Genomic DNA, 16,038 nt, shown 5'->3' on the forward strand with positions numbered 1-16,038 from the left:
GAGAGAGAGAGAGAGGCAGAGAGAGGCAGAGGGAGAAGCAGGCTCCAAGCAGGGAGCCCGATGTGGAACTTGATCCTGGGACTTCAGGATCATGCCCTGAGCCGAAGGCAACGCTAATGAGGCTAGTGTGGCTCTGAGCCACCCGGGCTGCCCATACCATATGTTTTTAAATGAATAAACCAAGAGCAAAAAAATAAAAAAATAAAAAAATAAATAAACCAAGGGCACCAGGGTGGCTCAGTCACGTAAGCATCTGATTCTTTTTTTTTTTTTTACATTAAATGTATAGCTTTTTTCTTTTAATGTTATCATACTTCATTCAAGTGGTTTTAAAAAAAGAATCATGCCAAAGAAAATCATGATTTTTGGTTTAATCCTGAGTTAAGAATATTAAGGATTTGCCCACAATGCATATGGTCTTCTATATACAACAGATGATTTTATATACAATTTCAAATCCAATACATGGGGCAGCCCCGGCGGCGCAGCGGTTTAGCGCCACTTGCAGCCCAGGGTGTGATCCTGGAGACCCTGGATTGAGTCCCACGTCAGGCTCTCTGCATGGACCCTGCTTCTCCCTCTGCCTGTGTCTCTGCCTCTCTCTCTCTGCATCTCTATGAATAAATAAATAAAATCTAAAAAAAATAAAACTTAAAAAAAATAAAATCCAATCCAATACATTATGAATTTATGATTCAGAAGTACCCTTAAATATTTTTAAGCAGTAGAAACACACATGATAGTTACAAGTGGAAATAATACCCGCAAAGTGTTCTATATTATTATCCCAGAGACACACCATAGAGGTCTCAGGTTATTAAGAAAACACCAAAAAATGTATTTTAAGAGTATGTTTTTGGGAGTGGGAAAGAATAACAGTTTTCCCTTTGGTTTTTTTTTTTTTTTTTTTTTTTTCCCTTTGGTTTAAAATACTCAACAGCCTAGGGGATCCCTGGGTGGCTCAGCGGTTTGGAGCCTGCCTTTGGCCCAGGGCCCGATCCTGGGTTCCCGGCGTGGAGCCTACTTGTCCCTCTGACTGTGTCTCTGCCTCTCTCTCTCTCTCTCTCTCTCTCATGAATAAATAAATAAATAAATCTTGAAAAAATAAAATAAAATACTCAACAGCCTAAAGTCATGAACCTGAGAAGGTAGCAGTCTCTGGAGGAGTTAGAATTACAGAGAAATCCAGCGTGGAAGCACACCTGTGCTTTCTACTCTACCCCCACCCCCCACCCCCACCCCTCTGCCAGCATAGGCTCAGGTTCCCACTTTATTATTTTTTTTAAGCTAAATGTTAATTTAATTTTTTTTGTTGGAGTTCAATTTGCCAACATATAGCATAACACCCAGTGCTCATCCCGCCAAGTGCCCCCCTCAATGCTCATCACCCACTTTAAAAGAAGTTAAGGTCACTTCAATTTCAGAAGGGTAAACGTTTGGTAGTATGAATCACTTTTTCTTCTTATTAAGCAGAATGAATGGTAATTTCTGAAATGCTCTTACAATTTACAACTTAAGAGCCCCTGCATCTCAACCCAGGAAGCCACAGAGCCCGATGGAGGTTGCAGGGTAACACCTGCAATGCACAAGCTTGTGTCCCTGTAAGAAGGAAGCATGGAGGGTGTGAGCAGCCTGCAGTCTGGTCATCAGTGTCACCACAAGCTGATTGTAGTTCTCTTTGTACCATTAATAGTAATCACAGCTGTGTCCTTTTTACTGCTATTGAAAGGTCATTGGAGGCTTTTCATTAACACCTTATTCCTCCGAACACATTTGAGGCACAGCATATTGTCCCCCTGCTGTGGGGTAGAAAGTTACAAGCGGAGAGCAAGAAGAGGGCACCTACTCTCCCCCCTTTTCAGGCACCCAGGCTTGTCCTGCATGAAATTGCAGGTGAACCCAACCTTGGGTGTCTGCAGACATACTTCTCCCATGGACCATGCACCACTTGACACCTTGGGCCTCCTGTGGCCATGCCACTGTCTTCATCTTCCCAGCCCTGGCTGCAATTCTATACCAGGGGGCAAACACCAATGGCATCTGGGGCTGAAGTTGTCACAACAACAGTATTGACCCCCTCCAGGAGAGCATCAGACCGCTCAGGGGGGCAGCTACTTCAGGAGGGTAGGTTCCACCAGAAGGTATCTTTGTTCCAGGACTTTCCAGAGACATTTCCCCCTTGTCCATTATCAATTTTCTTTGTGTCTGTGTGAGAATCTTGGTCTCCTCTGTGGTGACAAGAATGTTCTTCTTTTGACCTGGGTAAGCATATTCGCAGATTCGCTTATATACATCTAATTTCTGGCCTTTGGTGTTCAGCTTGAATTCTTGGCACCAGGTCCGCAGGATGTCTCGGTGAAGCAAGTTGGCTGGTGGTAGTTTAGAAGGTAATGGAGGAATTGGGATTTTCTTCCGAATTCTTACTCTTGTACTCTTGCCTTGGGCCATCTTTCTGAACAGGAAGCCTCATCTTCTTTCATAGATCTTTTCTGTTTGGTCCCACTTGCTGAGGTTCCTGGTAACTTTGGTTCACCAGAAGCCTGCTGTTTCTCTTTAGCTTCTTCTGATAAAGGTTGGGATTGGCCAGCCAGATAGTCTTGCCCTGACTTCATGGATGGAGTTCTTTTTGCCTTTTGCCTTCTCCATATCCAAAGAGAAGTCAAGGCTGACAAAAAGAAAAGTCTTACCTAAGCATCTGGTTCTTGATCTCAGCTCAGGTCTTGATCTCAGGGTCATGAGTGCAAGCCCTGCATTGGGCATGGAACCTACTTAAAATTCTTTTAAATGAATAAATCATTTATTTTATAAACTATTTACTCTTAATTGTAAGTGAAATGTCTAATTTTTTAATTGGTTAAGTAAACTAAAAGTGGAGTGGTGAAGTCAAAGTTGGATGTGTTACTAACACAACTTTAGTAAGTAAAAGCAATTTCCTGTCTATAAGTATAGATAATTTTCTACCACATATAAATCACTTAACAAGCATTTGTAATCTCAGTGGTATAATCTAACAGCCATTGGAACCATAACTACAAGACTTCAAATATTATATAGGGAATTTCTTCATTCCTTTTAGTAAATAGTCTTAGCAAAAACTCTGCTATGGCAAGATTCGAAAAACCTATGACTGTGAATTAATATTTTTAGGCTATGAATGGAACACATTTCTTAATAAGTTTAGAAATTCTTTGAGACAAAATGTATCAAAACATTAATTGGACAGGCTCTCTCATACCACAACTTATTATATTCAGTTACAGAAAAGTATTTGCATTTTTTCAAATTTTGAATCAATTGCTCTCTGATACTCTTTAGACTGTGGACAATTATTCAGTGGCTTAGTTGCAACTTTGATGTTAAAAATATCCTTTTTAGTCTTTTCCTGATAATTTCCTAACAAAATTTTGATAATTGAAAAAATATGCTTTATCATCCATTTAAAAATCTTTCTCTTGTGTGTAAGATTTCGAGCCATACATGTAGCTGACCAAAGTTACAGGATCAGATCTGGGGGGAAAAAAGGCTTTAAAACTTCTGTGGCTATATACCCATTTCATAGCAGTTTATTCACATATTCAAAAGATGGAAGTAATCCAAGTATCCCTGGACAGATGAATGGATAAGCAAAATATGGTGTATACATACAAGGAATAATATTCAGCATAAAAAGGGAAGGAGGGATCCTTGGGTGGCGCAGCGGTTTGGCGCCTGCCTTTGGCCCAGGGCGTGATCCTGGAGACCCGGGATCGAATCCCACAACGGGCTCCCAGTGCATGGAGCCTGCTTCTCCCTCTGCCTGTGTCTCTGCCCCTCTCTCTCTCTCTCTCTCTCTGTGACTATCATAAATAAAAATAAATAAAAAAAATTTAAAAAATTAAAAAAAAAAAAGGGAAGGAAATTCTTTTTTTAAAAAAGATTTTATTTATTTGTTCATGAGAGACACAGAAAGAGAAGCAGAGACTTAGGCAGAGGCGGAAGCAGGATTCCTGTAGGGAGCCCAATGTGGGACTCCAACCCAGGACCCCGGGATCACAACCTGAGTGGAAGGCAAAGGCTCAACCACTGAGCCACCTAGGGAAAGAAATTCTGACATATACTACAACATGAATGAACGTCTAAGATAGTGTGCTAAGTGAAACAGGGTACTCTTGAAAGGACAGATATTGTATCATTCCATTTGCAGGAAGTTCCTAGGGTAGGAAATTCACAGAGACAAAGAGGGGAGGGTTGGAGCCAGCCGTGAGGAAGGGGGTGGGGAGTCTGTGCTTCCTGGGGACAGAGGTTCAGTTTGGGAATTGAGAAAGTTCTGGAGATGGATGATGTGGGTGGATGCACTACAATGTGAATGTACTTAATGCCAGTAAGCTGTGTGCTAAAAATGGTTAAAATGATAACTTTAATGTTATATTATTACATATATATTATATTTTATCACAATACCAACAAAACAAGTTAAAAAAAGAACTTCTGCTAGACATTGGTCACCTGATTTCAGGTGACAAAATTAATAATTTTTTAAAAAGATTTATTTATTTATTTATTTTAGAGAGAGAGAGAGCACACACGAGTGAGAAAAGGGGCAGAGGAATCTTCAGGCAGACTCCCCACTGAGCAGGGAACCCAATGGGGCCTGGATCTCACAACCCTGAGATCATGACCTGAGCCAAAACCAAGAGTCCAATGCTTAACTGAGTTACCCAGGTGCCCCAAGTTAACCAATTTTTGACCACTGACAGGAAAATTATCAGATTCATTAATTATTTGTTAAAAATATCTGTTAATTTTGTCCACTTCATTGTTTCTGAAAAATTTTTACAAAAAAACCTGTTTCATTTTGCTCTGTTGCAGCTCATTGTAATTGCCCTCCACAATGACATATCTTGTGTCTGTTTCTTTACATTGTGGTCACAGTTATTGCTTCCTGCATCGCTGCTCAGTTCTGCATCACTAGTTTGCCTTCATTTGGAATTCAAAAATGTGTCCATACTTATTTAGAAAACAAATTGTTCTGGAATTGAACTAGAAAAAGAACTGTTCTGTAATTGAAACTAGAAAAAAAATTTCTGTAATTGAAATAAATATTTCAATTTAACTGTCAATCCAATGTATATAGTATCACTATAACGTGTGCTTAATTCATATAAAGATATTATGATAATGTTCCACTGGTGCATTAAAAAAATTATTCAAACTGAATGAATCTGTTGTACTAACTAGATGACCTGCAAGGTACACACACTACAATGTACCCAACTATGAAAGTGAAATGTAATTTCAACAACAAAATAATGTTTTGTGTATAAATACTGGATTTTTTAAGTTGTGATAAAAATACCTAAATTTTGCTATTTTAACCTTTTTTTTAAAGATTGTATTTATTTATTCATGAGAGACAGAGAGAGAGAGAGAGAGACAGGTAGGAGACACAAGCAGAGGGAGAAGCAGGCTCCATGCAGGGAGCCCGAGGTGGGACTCTATCCCGGGTCTCCAGGATCATGCCCTGGGCTGAAGGTGGCGATAAACTGCTGAGCCACCTGGGCTGCCCTATTTTAACCATTTTTAAGTGTGCAGTTCTTGGGCATTAAGAACATTCACGACATTCACAATTGTTGTACAACCATCGCCACCATCAACCATGTTAAACCCCAGTCCAATTAAATCTGAGTCCCTAGTGGTGGGATCCAGGTATGAGGATTTTTCAAATATATATATATATATATATATATATATATATATATATATATATATATATATATATATATTGGAGTTTGATTTGCCAACATATAGCATGTCACCCAGTGCTAATCCTGTCAGTGCCCCCCTCAGTGCCCATCACCCAGTCACCCCAACCCCATCCACTACCCCTTGTTCAGTTCCCAGAGTTAGGAGTCTCTCATGTGCTGTCACCCTCTCTGATATTTCCCACTCATTGTCTCTCCTTTCCCCTTTATTCCCTTTCACTATTTTTTATATTCCTCAAATGAATGAAACCATATAATGTTTGTCCTTCTCCAATTGACTTACTTCACTCAGCATAATACCCTCCAGTTCCATCCATGTCAAAGCAAATGGTGGGTATTCATCGTTTCTAATGGCTGAGGAATATGATTTTTGAAGTTCACCAAAGACTTCCAATATGAAGCCAAGATTGAGAACCAGTAACATATATTCTCTCACATAACCTCTTTCAACAGATTTGATCAATGCCAAAGTTTTTGGATAATAGCATGAACTGTGAAAAGAGTTGAGACTTATATGTATATTTTAAAAAGAGAGTTGTGCATTTCACCAGGATGCCTGGGTCATAAGTAACAAATTCAGAAGATCCCATAGGTTATGGGATTCAAACTCAAAATAGTTTTGATACATGTAGGACTTCAGAATATTCCTCAAACCCCACTAAAGGTGTTCTCAAAGAAGCAATATTCAGATATGAAATATCAAATATGAATCTCAATATTCAGATATGAAATATCAAGAGAAATGAAAACCATGAAGACTATAAAAATTATATGTCCAGAGACGCATGCTTACCAATCACAAATGTTTAGTTTTGCATAATTTCTTTAAAAATTTTTACTTATTTACTTGAGAGAGATCAGGAGAGAGAGAGAGCAGGAGAGTGTGAGGTGGGGGAGGAGAAGAGGGAGGAGAGAGAGAGAATCTCCAGCAGAGTCCCTGTTGAGCATGGAGCTCAACTCGGGACTTGATCCCACAACCCTGAGATCATGATCTGAGCCAAAATCAAGAGTGGGACACTTAACCAACTGAGCCACCCAGGTACCCCTAGTTTTGCAATAGTTTCTAATCCACGGACCACCCCCCCCCCCCAAAAAAAAACCAAAAAACAAAACAAAACAAAAAACCTCAGGTATTGCAATTAGGCTGTTCCGGTGAGGAATCTCCACAGCAGATGATCCTGTTCCTTTTGATGATCCTGTTCCTCTAACAGTAGATAAAAGGTTCAGCACAAGGGTGACCATTATGTACACTATTGATGCCACTGCATCTTTTTGGGGGAAGTTGGAATCATAAAGTATGTAGCCTTTTCACACTGGCTTTTTCCACTTAGTAACATGTTTTAAAGTTCCTCCATGTCTTTTTGTGGCTTGATAACTCATTTCTTTTTAGTGTTGAATAATATTCCATTGTCTATATGTCCCACAGTCTATCCATCCTCACCCATTGAAGAACAGCTTCATTGTTTCCAAGTTTTGGCAACTATTAATAAAGATACCATAAACATTTGTGTGTAGGTTTTTCTGTGCAGGTAAGTTTTCCAGTCCTTAGGATAAATACCAAGGAGTGTAATTGCTGGATCAATGTAAGAATATGTTTAGTTTCATAAGAAACCACCAAACTCTCTTCCAAAGTAGCAGTACAATTTTGCATCCCCACCAGCAATGAATAAGAGTTCTTCTGCTCCACATCCTTGTCAGCATTTGATGTTGTCAGGTAGTCTTAGTGTTCTGGATTTTGATCATTCTAATAGGGATGTAGGGATATCACATTGTCGTTTTAATTTGCTTTTCCTTGATCACCTATCACGTGGAGCATCTTTTCATATGCTTGTATCTTTGATGAGATGTCTGTTCAGGTCTTTGGCCTGTTTTTAAATTAGGTTTTTTTCTTATTGCCGAGTTTTAAGAGTTCTTTGGAGGGGTCTCTAGTTGGTTGAATCAGCTGAGCAACCCACTCTTGATTTCAGCTCAGGTCATGTTCTCAGGGTCATGAAATCAAGCCCTGTGTGGAGTCCCACATTGGGCTCCACGCTCAGCTGGGAGTCGGCTTGATTTTCTCTCCTTCTGCCCCTCCCCCTGCTTGTGTGCTCTCTCTCTCTCTAAAATAAATAAATAAATCTTTTAAAAAAAGGAAATGTCAGATGCAGAAGGACACATAAAGACAAATACCATACGACGTCACTTATACCTGAAAATGAACACACAAGCAAACAACAAAAACAAAAAACCCAAGATTATTAAGTACAAAGAACAAACAGGTAGTTGCCAGAGGGGTGGTGGCTGGGAGGGGGGGGATGTGTGAAACAGATGAGGGATTATGAGGCTCAAACTTCCAGTTATAAAATAAGTAAGTCCCAGAGGTGAAAAGTATGGCATAGGGAATATCGTCAATAATATTATAATAATGTTCTAAGGCAATAGATGGTCACTACACTTATCATGGTGAGCACTGAGTAACATGGAATTTTGAATGACTATGTTGTATATTTGAAATGAATAGTAATGTTGTATATTAATACTTCAATTAAAAATAAGAAAGAAAGAAAGAAAGAATAAGAAAGAAAAAGGAAAGAAAGAATAAGAAAGAAAGAAAGAAAGAAAGAAAGAAAGAAAGAAAGAAAGAAAGAAAGAAAGAAAGAAAAACAAAATACATAGGAGCTTATCATGAAGGAAGGAAAGGGGAAAAGAAAGAAACAAGAGAAGAGAAGAGAAGAGAAGAGAAGAGAAGAGAAGAGAAGAGAAGAGAAGAGAAGAGAAGAGAAGGAAAGAAAAAAGAAATTGCATAGATCAGGAGCCACTTGCAGGCACTTATTATGATGAGCATAGGGTGTTATATGGAATTGTTGAATCACTATATTGTATATCTGAAACCAATATTGCACTGTATGTTAACTGGAATTTAAAATTTTGAAAAAAAATCAGCAGTCCTCATTCCTAGTTGACCATTATTTTACCTGTGGATATTTTAAAATATACTGCCACTAGCTTCAGTTTAGAATCAGTTTATTTATTTTTTTTAAAGATTTTATTTATTTACTCATGAGAGACACAGAGAAAGAGAGGCAGAGACACAGGGAGAGGGAGAAGTAGGCTCCCTGCAAGGATCTGATGTAGGACTCAATCCTGGATCCCTGGATCACGTTGAGCTGAAGGTAGAGGCTCAACCACTGAGCCACTCAGGCATCCCTAGAACCAGTTTAATCAAAATTTCTATGTACAAAGTTCTTGATGGTCCTAACATCCAGAGTTAAGAAACCCTGCCTTAGAATATTGCTCGGTGCTTTTTTTAAAAAAAGGATTTTATTTATTTACTTCAGAGAGAGAGAGAGAGAGAGAGCGAGCATGAATGAGAAGAGGGGCAGGGGAGAGAATCACAAGCAGATTCCCCACTGAGTGCAAAGCCAGGACGCAAGGTTTGATCTCAGGACTGTGAGATCACAACCTGAGCCAAAATCCAGAGTCGGACGCTTAACTGAGCCACCTAGATGCCCCTCTGCATGTTCATTTTTACTATTAATTGCCTGCATGTATTGCCCCATTACAAAAATCAGTTGCTATCAACTGTATCTTGTTATTATTAAAGAATGCAATCAAAATTATCCTTGAAATCGGGGCAGCCCTGGTTGCTCAGCAGTTTAGCGCCGCCTTCAGCCCAGGGCCTGATCCTGGAGACCTGGGATCGAGTCCCACGTCGGGCTCCCTGCATGGAGCCTGCTTCTCCCTCTGCCTGTGTTTCTGCCTCTCTCTCTCTCTCTCTCTCTCATGAATAAATAAATAAAATCCTTTAAAAAAATTATCCTTGAAATATATTTAGGAATAATGATTCTGTTGCTTAAGAGGAGATGTTTGAACTAAGGATTTAATTCAAACCACCTGGAAATTTTTCAAGTGAATGTTTTAATTAAAATATGATAAACAGAGAGGGTAAACAAATCAGATGTATATACAGCTTTATGCAATGTTATGAAGTGGACATACTTGTGTAACTGCCAACCAGAACAGCTATAACATTACCAGCACCCCAGAAATAGCATACAGTACTCCCCAAAGATCATTGCTATTCTGACTTCCAACACCAGAGCTTTGATTTGTCCATTTGGGGCCTTTACATAAATGAGATCATACTGGAAAAAACATTTAAAAGAATGATTCCATAATACTTCCACAGGAAATTTTCCATATCTCAGAATCCAAATTGGGCCATAAAATGCATTTTAAGAGGCATCTCTGGGAATCTTGGAGAACCTTTCTCTGGACACTGAGCAAGAATTAACCAAAAATGTTTCTTGGGATGCCTGGATGGCCCAGCGGTTGGGCATCTGCTTTCAGCCCAGGGCATGATCCTGGAGTCCCAGGATTGAGTCCACATCGGGCTTCTGCATGGAGCCTTCTTCTCCCTCTGCCTGTGTCTCTGCCTCTCTCTCTCTCTCTCTCTCTCTGTCTCTCATGAATAAATAAATAAAATCTTTAAAAAAAGATGTTTCTTGATCCTTAGATTTATTTAAAAAAAAAAACTGGAGATGGAATAAGATGTTCCCTAAGGGAAGCTGTGTACCCTGGAGGCTACACCCAAGAGGAGAGGAATATTTTAGGAAGAAAAAGTCCCAGGGACGCCTGGGTGGCTCAGTGGTTGAGTGTCTGCCTTTGGCTCAGGGCATGATCCCGGGGTCCTGGAATCAAGTCCTGCATTGGGCTCCCTCCCAGGAGCCTGCTTCTCCCTCTGCCTGTGTCTCTGTCTCTCTCTGTGTGTCTCTCATGAATAAATAAATAAAATTGTTTAAAAAAAAAAAGGAAGAAAAAGTCCCAGTGGAGACTGAGAGGTGGGACTGGAGGACGTGCGTATATGTGTATGCGAGGAGGGGGTCACACAGATCCTACATGTGGCTCCATCTTTGCTCCCAGTGGGTAGACAGGGCAGAAAAGATCACCTCCCTGACCCTTGAGAGGGGGTGGGGAATCTCCAGAAGCAGACAATCAAAACAGCAATTTATTTAATGAGAAGTGAGGGAATTCAGCCCTGAATAATCCTCTTGTGCCCTTCAGTTCAGGCTTGCCTCTCCCACGTCTCGGAAGGAAATGCCCTTGGGCTATGCCAGGTGTCATTCGGGCCCTGGGCCCCCATGCTTAGATATCTGTCCCTGCTTCTCCGTCCTTATTTGTCTTCCATTGGGAGAAGCTAATATTATAGAGCTCAAACCTTCAGCAATTCCACTGTGATGCCCTAGCATTGCTCAGAAACTGGTGTGCAGAGAGGTAAGAGGGGGACCAAAGATTTACTTGCATGCTTTCCTGGCACGTAGGTAGGGATGCAAAGGGAGGAAAAGCCCACCCAAATCACAAAGAAGTCCCCGGCTCTGGACAGGGTTCTCCACGCCCCACTGCACCTTCCGTTCTTACCTCATCTCTAGCTCTGCTCTTCTTTCCCTGCCTCTTAGTTCTGGGTCTCCCCCCTCAGAATTCTCTTTTCACTCACTTGAACATTCCTCCCTTTTATTTTCTAGAGGGAACTTTCCACATGAACAGAGCATCTTCCTTATGCTTAATACTGAGCTAGGTACTGCATACAAGGAGGTAACTACAATGTGTTGCTCCCCTGGAAGGAGGAAAGCCTCAGGAGCAAACATGTACATGCACTGTGACAGCTTGCCCCATGTGTGGTCCAGTTTCTACAAGGTTCCGAGGTGCAGAGGGAGAGTGGTCAGCACTGCTTGGGGGGTGTCAGTGACAATTTCAAGACAGAGTGTGGAGGGAGGGATAGAACTTTTCCAAGTGAACAGGGAGAAAGAGGACTCCAGGGGAAGGTAAATGCAAAGATCCAGAGCTACAAAACTGCACGGATGTACCCAGAATTATAAGAAATGTCAAGTATCTGATGTCAAAACATTGTTTTCCAATAGATAAAAATGTGACTCTCATACAAATATGTAGCAAGCATATGTCAAAAACCTCTTTCTTAATGAGGAAGTCAGGAGAGTAAACCTAGTTTGCAGAGCATTTGAGTAACAGGGATTTATACTGACAGGAAAGGAATAATGAAATTAGTTTTCCAAGTTAGATGCAAAAATACAGGAAAATAAAACTGTAGCTTTTAGGGCGCCTGGTGGTTCAGTTGGTTAAGCATCTGCCTTCTGCTCAGGTCATGATCTTGGGGTACTGAGAGCATGCCCTGTGTTGGGTTCCCTACTTAGCAGGGAGTCTGCTTCTTCCTCTCTCTCTACCCTTCCCCCCAACTTGTGTGCAATGTGCTGCTCTCTATTTTTTAAAAATTTAAAACCTGTAGTTTGGGGGGGTTATCTTCTCTAGCAGAGAGAGATTCACTGTCCCACAGGCAATAAACAATAAACTTTGGGATGATCTTCTTAGCTGAACAGAAACAAATTCATCTCTACTGGACAAAAGTCACTTGTAGTTTATTAATCTCCTATGTGTTAGCACTGATGTCACAGAGTCTAGATCTCAGGCAAACCAAAGAACATTCCCCCAGAAAATGGGAGATTGAGTTGGCCTCTTTGGCAATACTTCAATGTAATGTTCCAAAGAAATGCAGCCATTACTTTTGAGTAACTTAAAAATTTTGGGTAACTTCCTCCTTAATACAGAGGATGAATCAGAAGACAGGAGGGATTGGTGGAATGGGTAATGAGGCCAGAGCAAGGAGACAGGGGCCAAATCATGGAGGGCAGTGGAGTTTGGACCTTTTCCCTAGCGGGATACTGAGCCACTAAGTGACTTTTAAAAGATGTGAACAATGATGAGATGGGAGCCATTCTGACTTCCTCTGCATAATGGGCTATGAGGGTGCCACGTAGGTGTAGCCCAGATGAGAAGCTATGAGGACCTGAATTAAAGCCTCATTGGTGAGTTTAGGTGTCCAGTGAAAGTTTATGTTGCCATTTTGCTACCTAAGACAGTCAGATTCTCCCTAAATACCAATCTTCATGTATAAGTCCTGTAGCACTGCCATCCTCACCCATTCCTGAATCCCCATGTCCTACTGCATGGAGGGTCTCAGATGCTCCCACTGGCAAAGTTCCTCTCATTTGTTTTCCTATGATCCATGGAATCCTGAAGCAATCAAATTTGCATTTGTCATCTAGGGGGATTATACTCATTTCATATCTGAAAAATTTGCCCTAAATCAGATCTTTCATTCTGTATCACACACACACACACACACACACACACACACACACACACAACCTCACCACCACCACCACCACCACCAACAACAACAACAACAACCCATACTCAGAGACAAAGCAAGGATCTCCAACACTTTGCTGGATTTCTATCTGCCTCCCATCAGAGGCCTGCAGGCAGTGGACATTACTCCCTATTCACAATCAGACTCCTTAATGCTGCAGCCAGGTAGAGAGTTTTTTAGTTCTGTAGGCTGCGGCTACCTTTTAGTTGGAATCACCAGATAGGGGATCCCTGGGTGGCGCAGCGGTTTGGTGCCTGCCTCTGGCCCAGGGTGGGATCGAGTCCCACGTCGGGCTCCCTGCATGGAGCCTGCTTCTCTCTCTGCCTGTGTCTCTGCCTCTCTCTCTCTATGTCTGTCATGAATAAATAAATAAAATCTTTAAAAAAAAAAAAGAAATCACCAGATAAAATCTATACGCTTCTGTGATGGTAAATATTTGGTCAAATCTGATTGTGTGTGTGTGTGTGTGTGTGTGTGTGTGTGTGTGTGAGACAGTGTTTCTGGGTGAGATTGCCATTTGGTTCCCTAGATTGAGGGAAGCAGATTGCCCTCTCTGATGTGGGTGGGCCTCATGAGATCCATTGAAGGTCTGAATAGAACAAAAAGGCTGAGTAAGAGATGATTACTCCTGCCTGACTGCTTCCAGGCTGGCTTTCCCCCTGCTTCCAGGCTGGAATGGAAACATCAGCTCTTCCCGGAACTCAAGCCTGCCAGGCTTCAGACCGGAACCACGCCCATCAGCTCTCGTTCTCAGGCCTTCGGACTCCAACTGTATAAACAGGTTGCAGATCTGTTAGTTAGTTCTGTGTTTCTGGGGAATCCTGACTTATTTTACAGCTTCTTCCCCTTGGTTCACCTCTAAACACATAGTTTACTGTTTAACAGACTCCATTTATCATGAAGGCTTTTCAATCTTAAAAAAATCTTTAAAAAAATCTTTGCACAGCATCCTTCTCTGAGCCAAACTTCAGACAGAGAATGTTCTTTTCCCAGATACTGGTAAGGTACCAGACAGACACTGGTAAACAGCATGAGAGAAAAAATATCACTAAATCCTGTAAATCCCAATGATCTCTCTCTTCTCTGTTTCTCTGGACTTGAAGAGACCACAGCCACAAGGCAGAATGGAGATGCTCATGAGGCTGGTGGTCCTCTGAAAGGAACCATGAGTTGGGGGTGATGCAGAGGATACTGCTCCATTGTGTGTGACATGAATTTTCTTTTTTTTTTTTCTAAAGATTTTATTTATTTATTCATGAGAGACACAGAGAGAGAGAGGCAGAGACACAGGCAGAGGGAGAAACAGGCTCCATACAGGGAGCCCGACGCGGGACTCGATCCCGGGTCTCCAGGATCACACCCTGGGCAGAAGGCGGCGCTAAACCGCTGAGCCACCTTGTCTGCCCCTGAATTTTCTTAAGATTTTATTTTTAAGCAATCTCCATGTCCAACGTGGAGCTTGAACTCATAACCCCAGGATCAATAGTCCCATGCTCTACTGACTATGCCAGCTGGGTGCCCTGGGACATTCATTTTAAAGAGGTGATCCTGGTTGTAGTGGTAGAAGCAGGAAAAGGAGGGTGTTACTGAAGAGATTTTGGTCAGCTAAAGAAATCATGACTCTTAGGTAAGACATAAGTCCTCATGATTTTGAAATGTATGGCACACTCTTATTTTGTTATTGTTTTAACATTATTCTTGCCTCTTTCCAGGCAATCTCCATAAGGCCTATGGAAGCAGGGAACCAAACAGCTGTTTTAAAATTCATCCTTCTGGGGCTTTCAGAAGATGTGGACTTGCAGCCCCTCCTCTTTGGGCTGTTCCTCTACATGTACCTAGTCTGTGTTATAGGGAACCTGCTCATCATCCTGGCCATCAGCTTGCACTCCAACCTCCACACCCCTATGTACTTCTTCCTCTCCAATCTGTCCCTCAGTGACATCGGTTTCACCTCCACCACCGTCCTCACGATGTTAGTGAACATCCAGACACGGACCAACACCATCACGTATGAAGGCTGCCTTACCCAGATGTATTTTTTCATGATTTTTGCTGGACTAGATAATTTGCTACTGACAGTGATGGCCTATGATCGGTTTGTGGCCATCTGTCACCCCCTGCACTACACAGTCATTATGAACCCTCGCCTTTGTGTCCTCCTGCTTCTGCTTTCTTGGTTAATCTGCCTTACGTATTCTTTGTTGCAAAGTTTGATGGTTTTGAGGGTGTCCTTCTGCAAAGAGACAGAAATCCCCCACTTCTTCTGTGAACTTACTCAGATCCTCAAGCTTGCCTGCTCTGACACCCTCATCAATGACATCCTGCTGTATTTTGTAAGTGGCCTGCTGGGTGTTATTCCCCTGACTGGGATCCTTTTTTCTTATTCGAAAATTATCTCCTGCATAATGGGCATTTCCTCGGTTGCAGGGAAGTATAAAGCCTTTTCCACCTGTGGGTCTCACCTCTTGGTTGTCTCCTTGTTCTATGGTGTAGGCCTTGGGGTCTACCTCACTTCTGGAACAACCCATCCCTCCAGAAAGGGCTCAATAGCCTCGGTGATGTATACGGTGGTCACCCCCATGCTGAATCCCTTCATCTATAGTCTGAGGAACAGGGACATGAAAGGGGCTCTGAGGAGACTTTTCAGGAGTGGAGCTTACTCTCCGTGAGATAACCAAAGTTAAGGACAGACAATAGAGATCCAAAGTGCTGATAACTGGTGTTCCTGAATATGTAATCTTAAGACAGAACATAAATGTTATTTATGATTTACTGAAAGAAAAACATTACTGAACCAAAGGCAGACTTGAAGCACATCAAAAGTCTCCAACAAAAAGAATGGTCAACCAATAACTAAAATTCTTGTGAAAATACACTATTTCAAGGACACAGACTTTTGTAACCATCAAGGGAAAAGGCAAGTCATTGAGTGCACTGGGGAGAAGAGAGGCAGGAGTGACAAGTGTTTCATGCTACTGACTCATCTTTACCCTTCTTGGTTATGTTCTAGCTTCTAGCGCCATCAATGCTGGACCATGGTTTCCCTGGTCTCAGTGTAGAAACCATTACCTATCTGGATAGTCTCATACTGAC

At 41.6% G+C, this 16,038-nt stretch overlaps 1 protein-coding gene and 1 pseudogene across 1 annotated transcript; one reads left to right on the top strand and one right to left on the bottom strand.

Annotated features, from left to right (window-relative positions):
- Nucleotides 1–1,730: 1,730 nt before the first annotated feature.
- LOC100685442 lies at nt 1,731–2,612 on the bottom strand (annotated as a pseudogene).
- A 12,063-nt stretch (nt 2,613–14,675) lies between these two features.
- Nucleotides 14,676–15,614, top strand: OR7H3 (olfactory receptor family 7 subfamily H member 3). The gene has a single exon (XM_038565383.1). It carries the CDS (start codon nt 14,676–14,678, stop codon nt 15,612–15,614), a length of 939 nt encoding a protein of 312 aa, XP_038421311.1.
- Nucleotides 15,615–16,038: the final 424 nt, after the last annotated feature.

The sequence above is a fragment of the Canis lupus genome, chromosome 20, assembly GCF_011100685.1.
Source record: "Canis lupus familiaris isolate Mischka breed German Shepherd chromosome 20, alternate assembly UU_Cfam_GSD_1.0, whole genome shotgun sequence".
Lineage (NCBI taxonomy): Eukaryota > Metazoa > Chordata > Mammalia > Carnivora > Canidae > Canis > Canis lupus.

Bases quoted from the DNA above. Each gene is read 5' to 3' on its own strand.
- OR7H3 (XM_038565383.1), top strand. From the start codon at position 14,676: ATGGAAGCAGGGAACCAAACAGCTGTTTTAAAATTCATCCTTCTGGGG.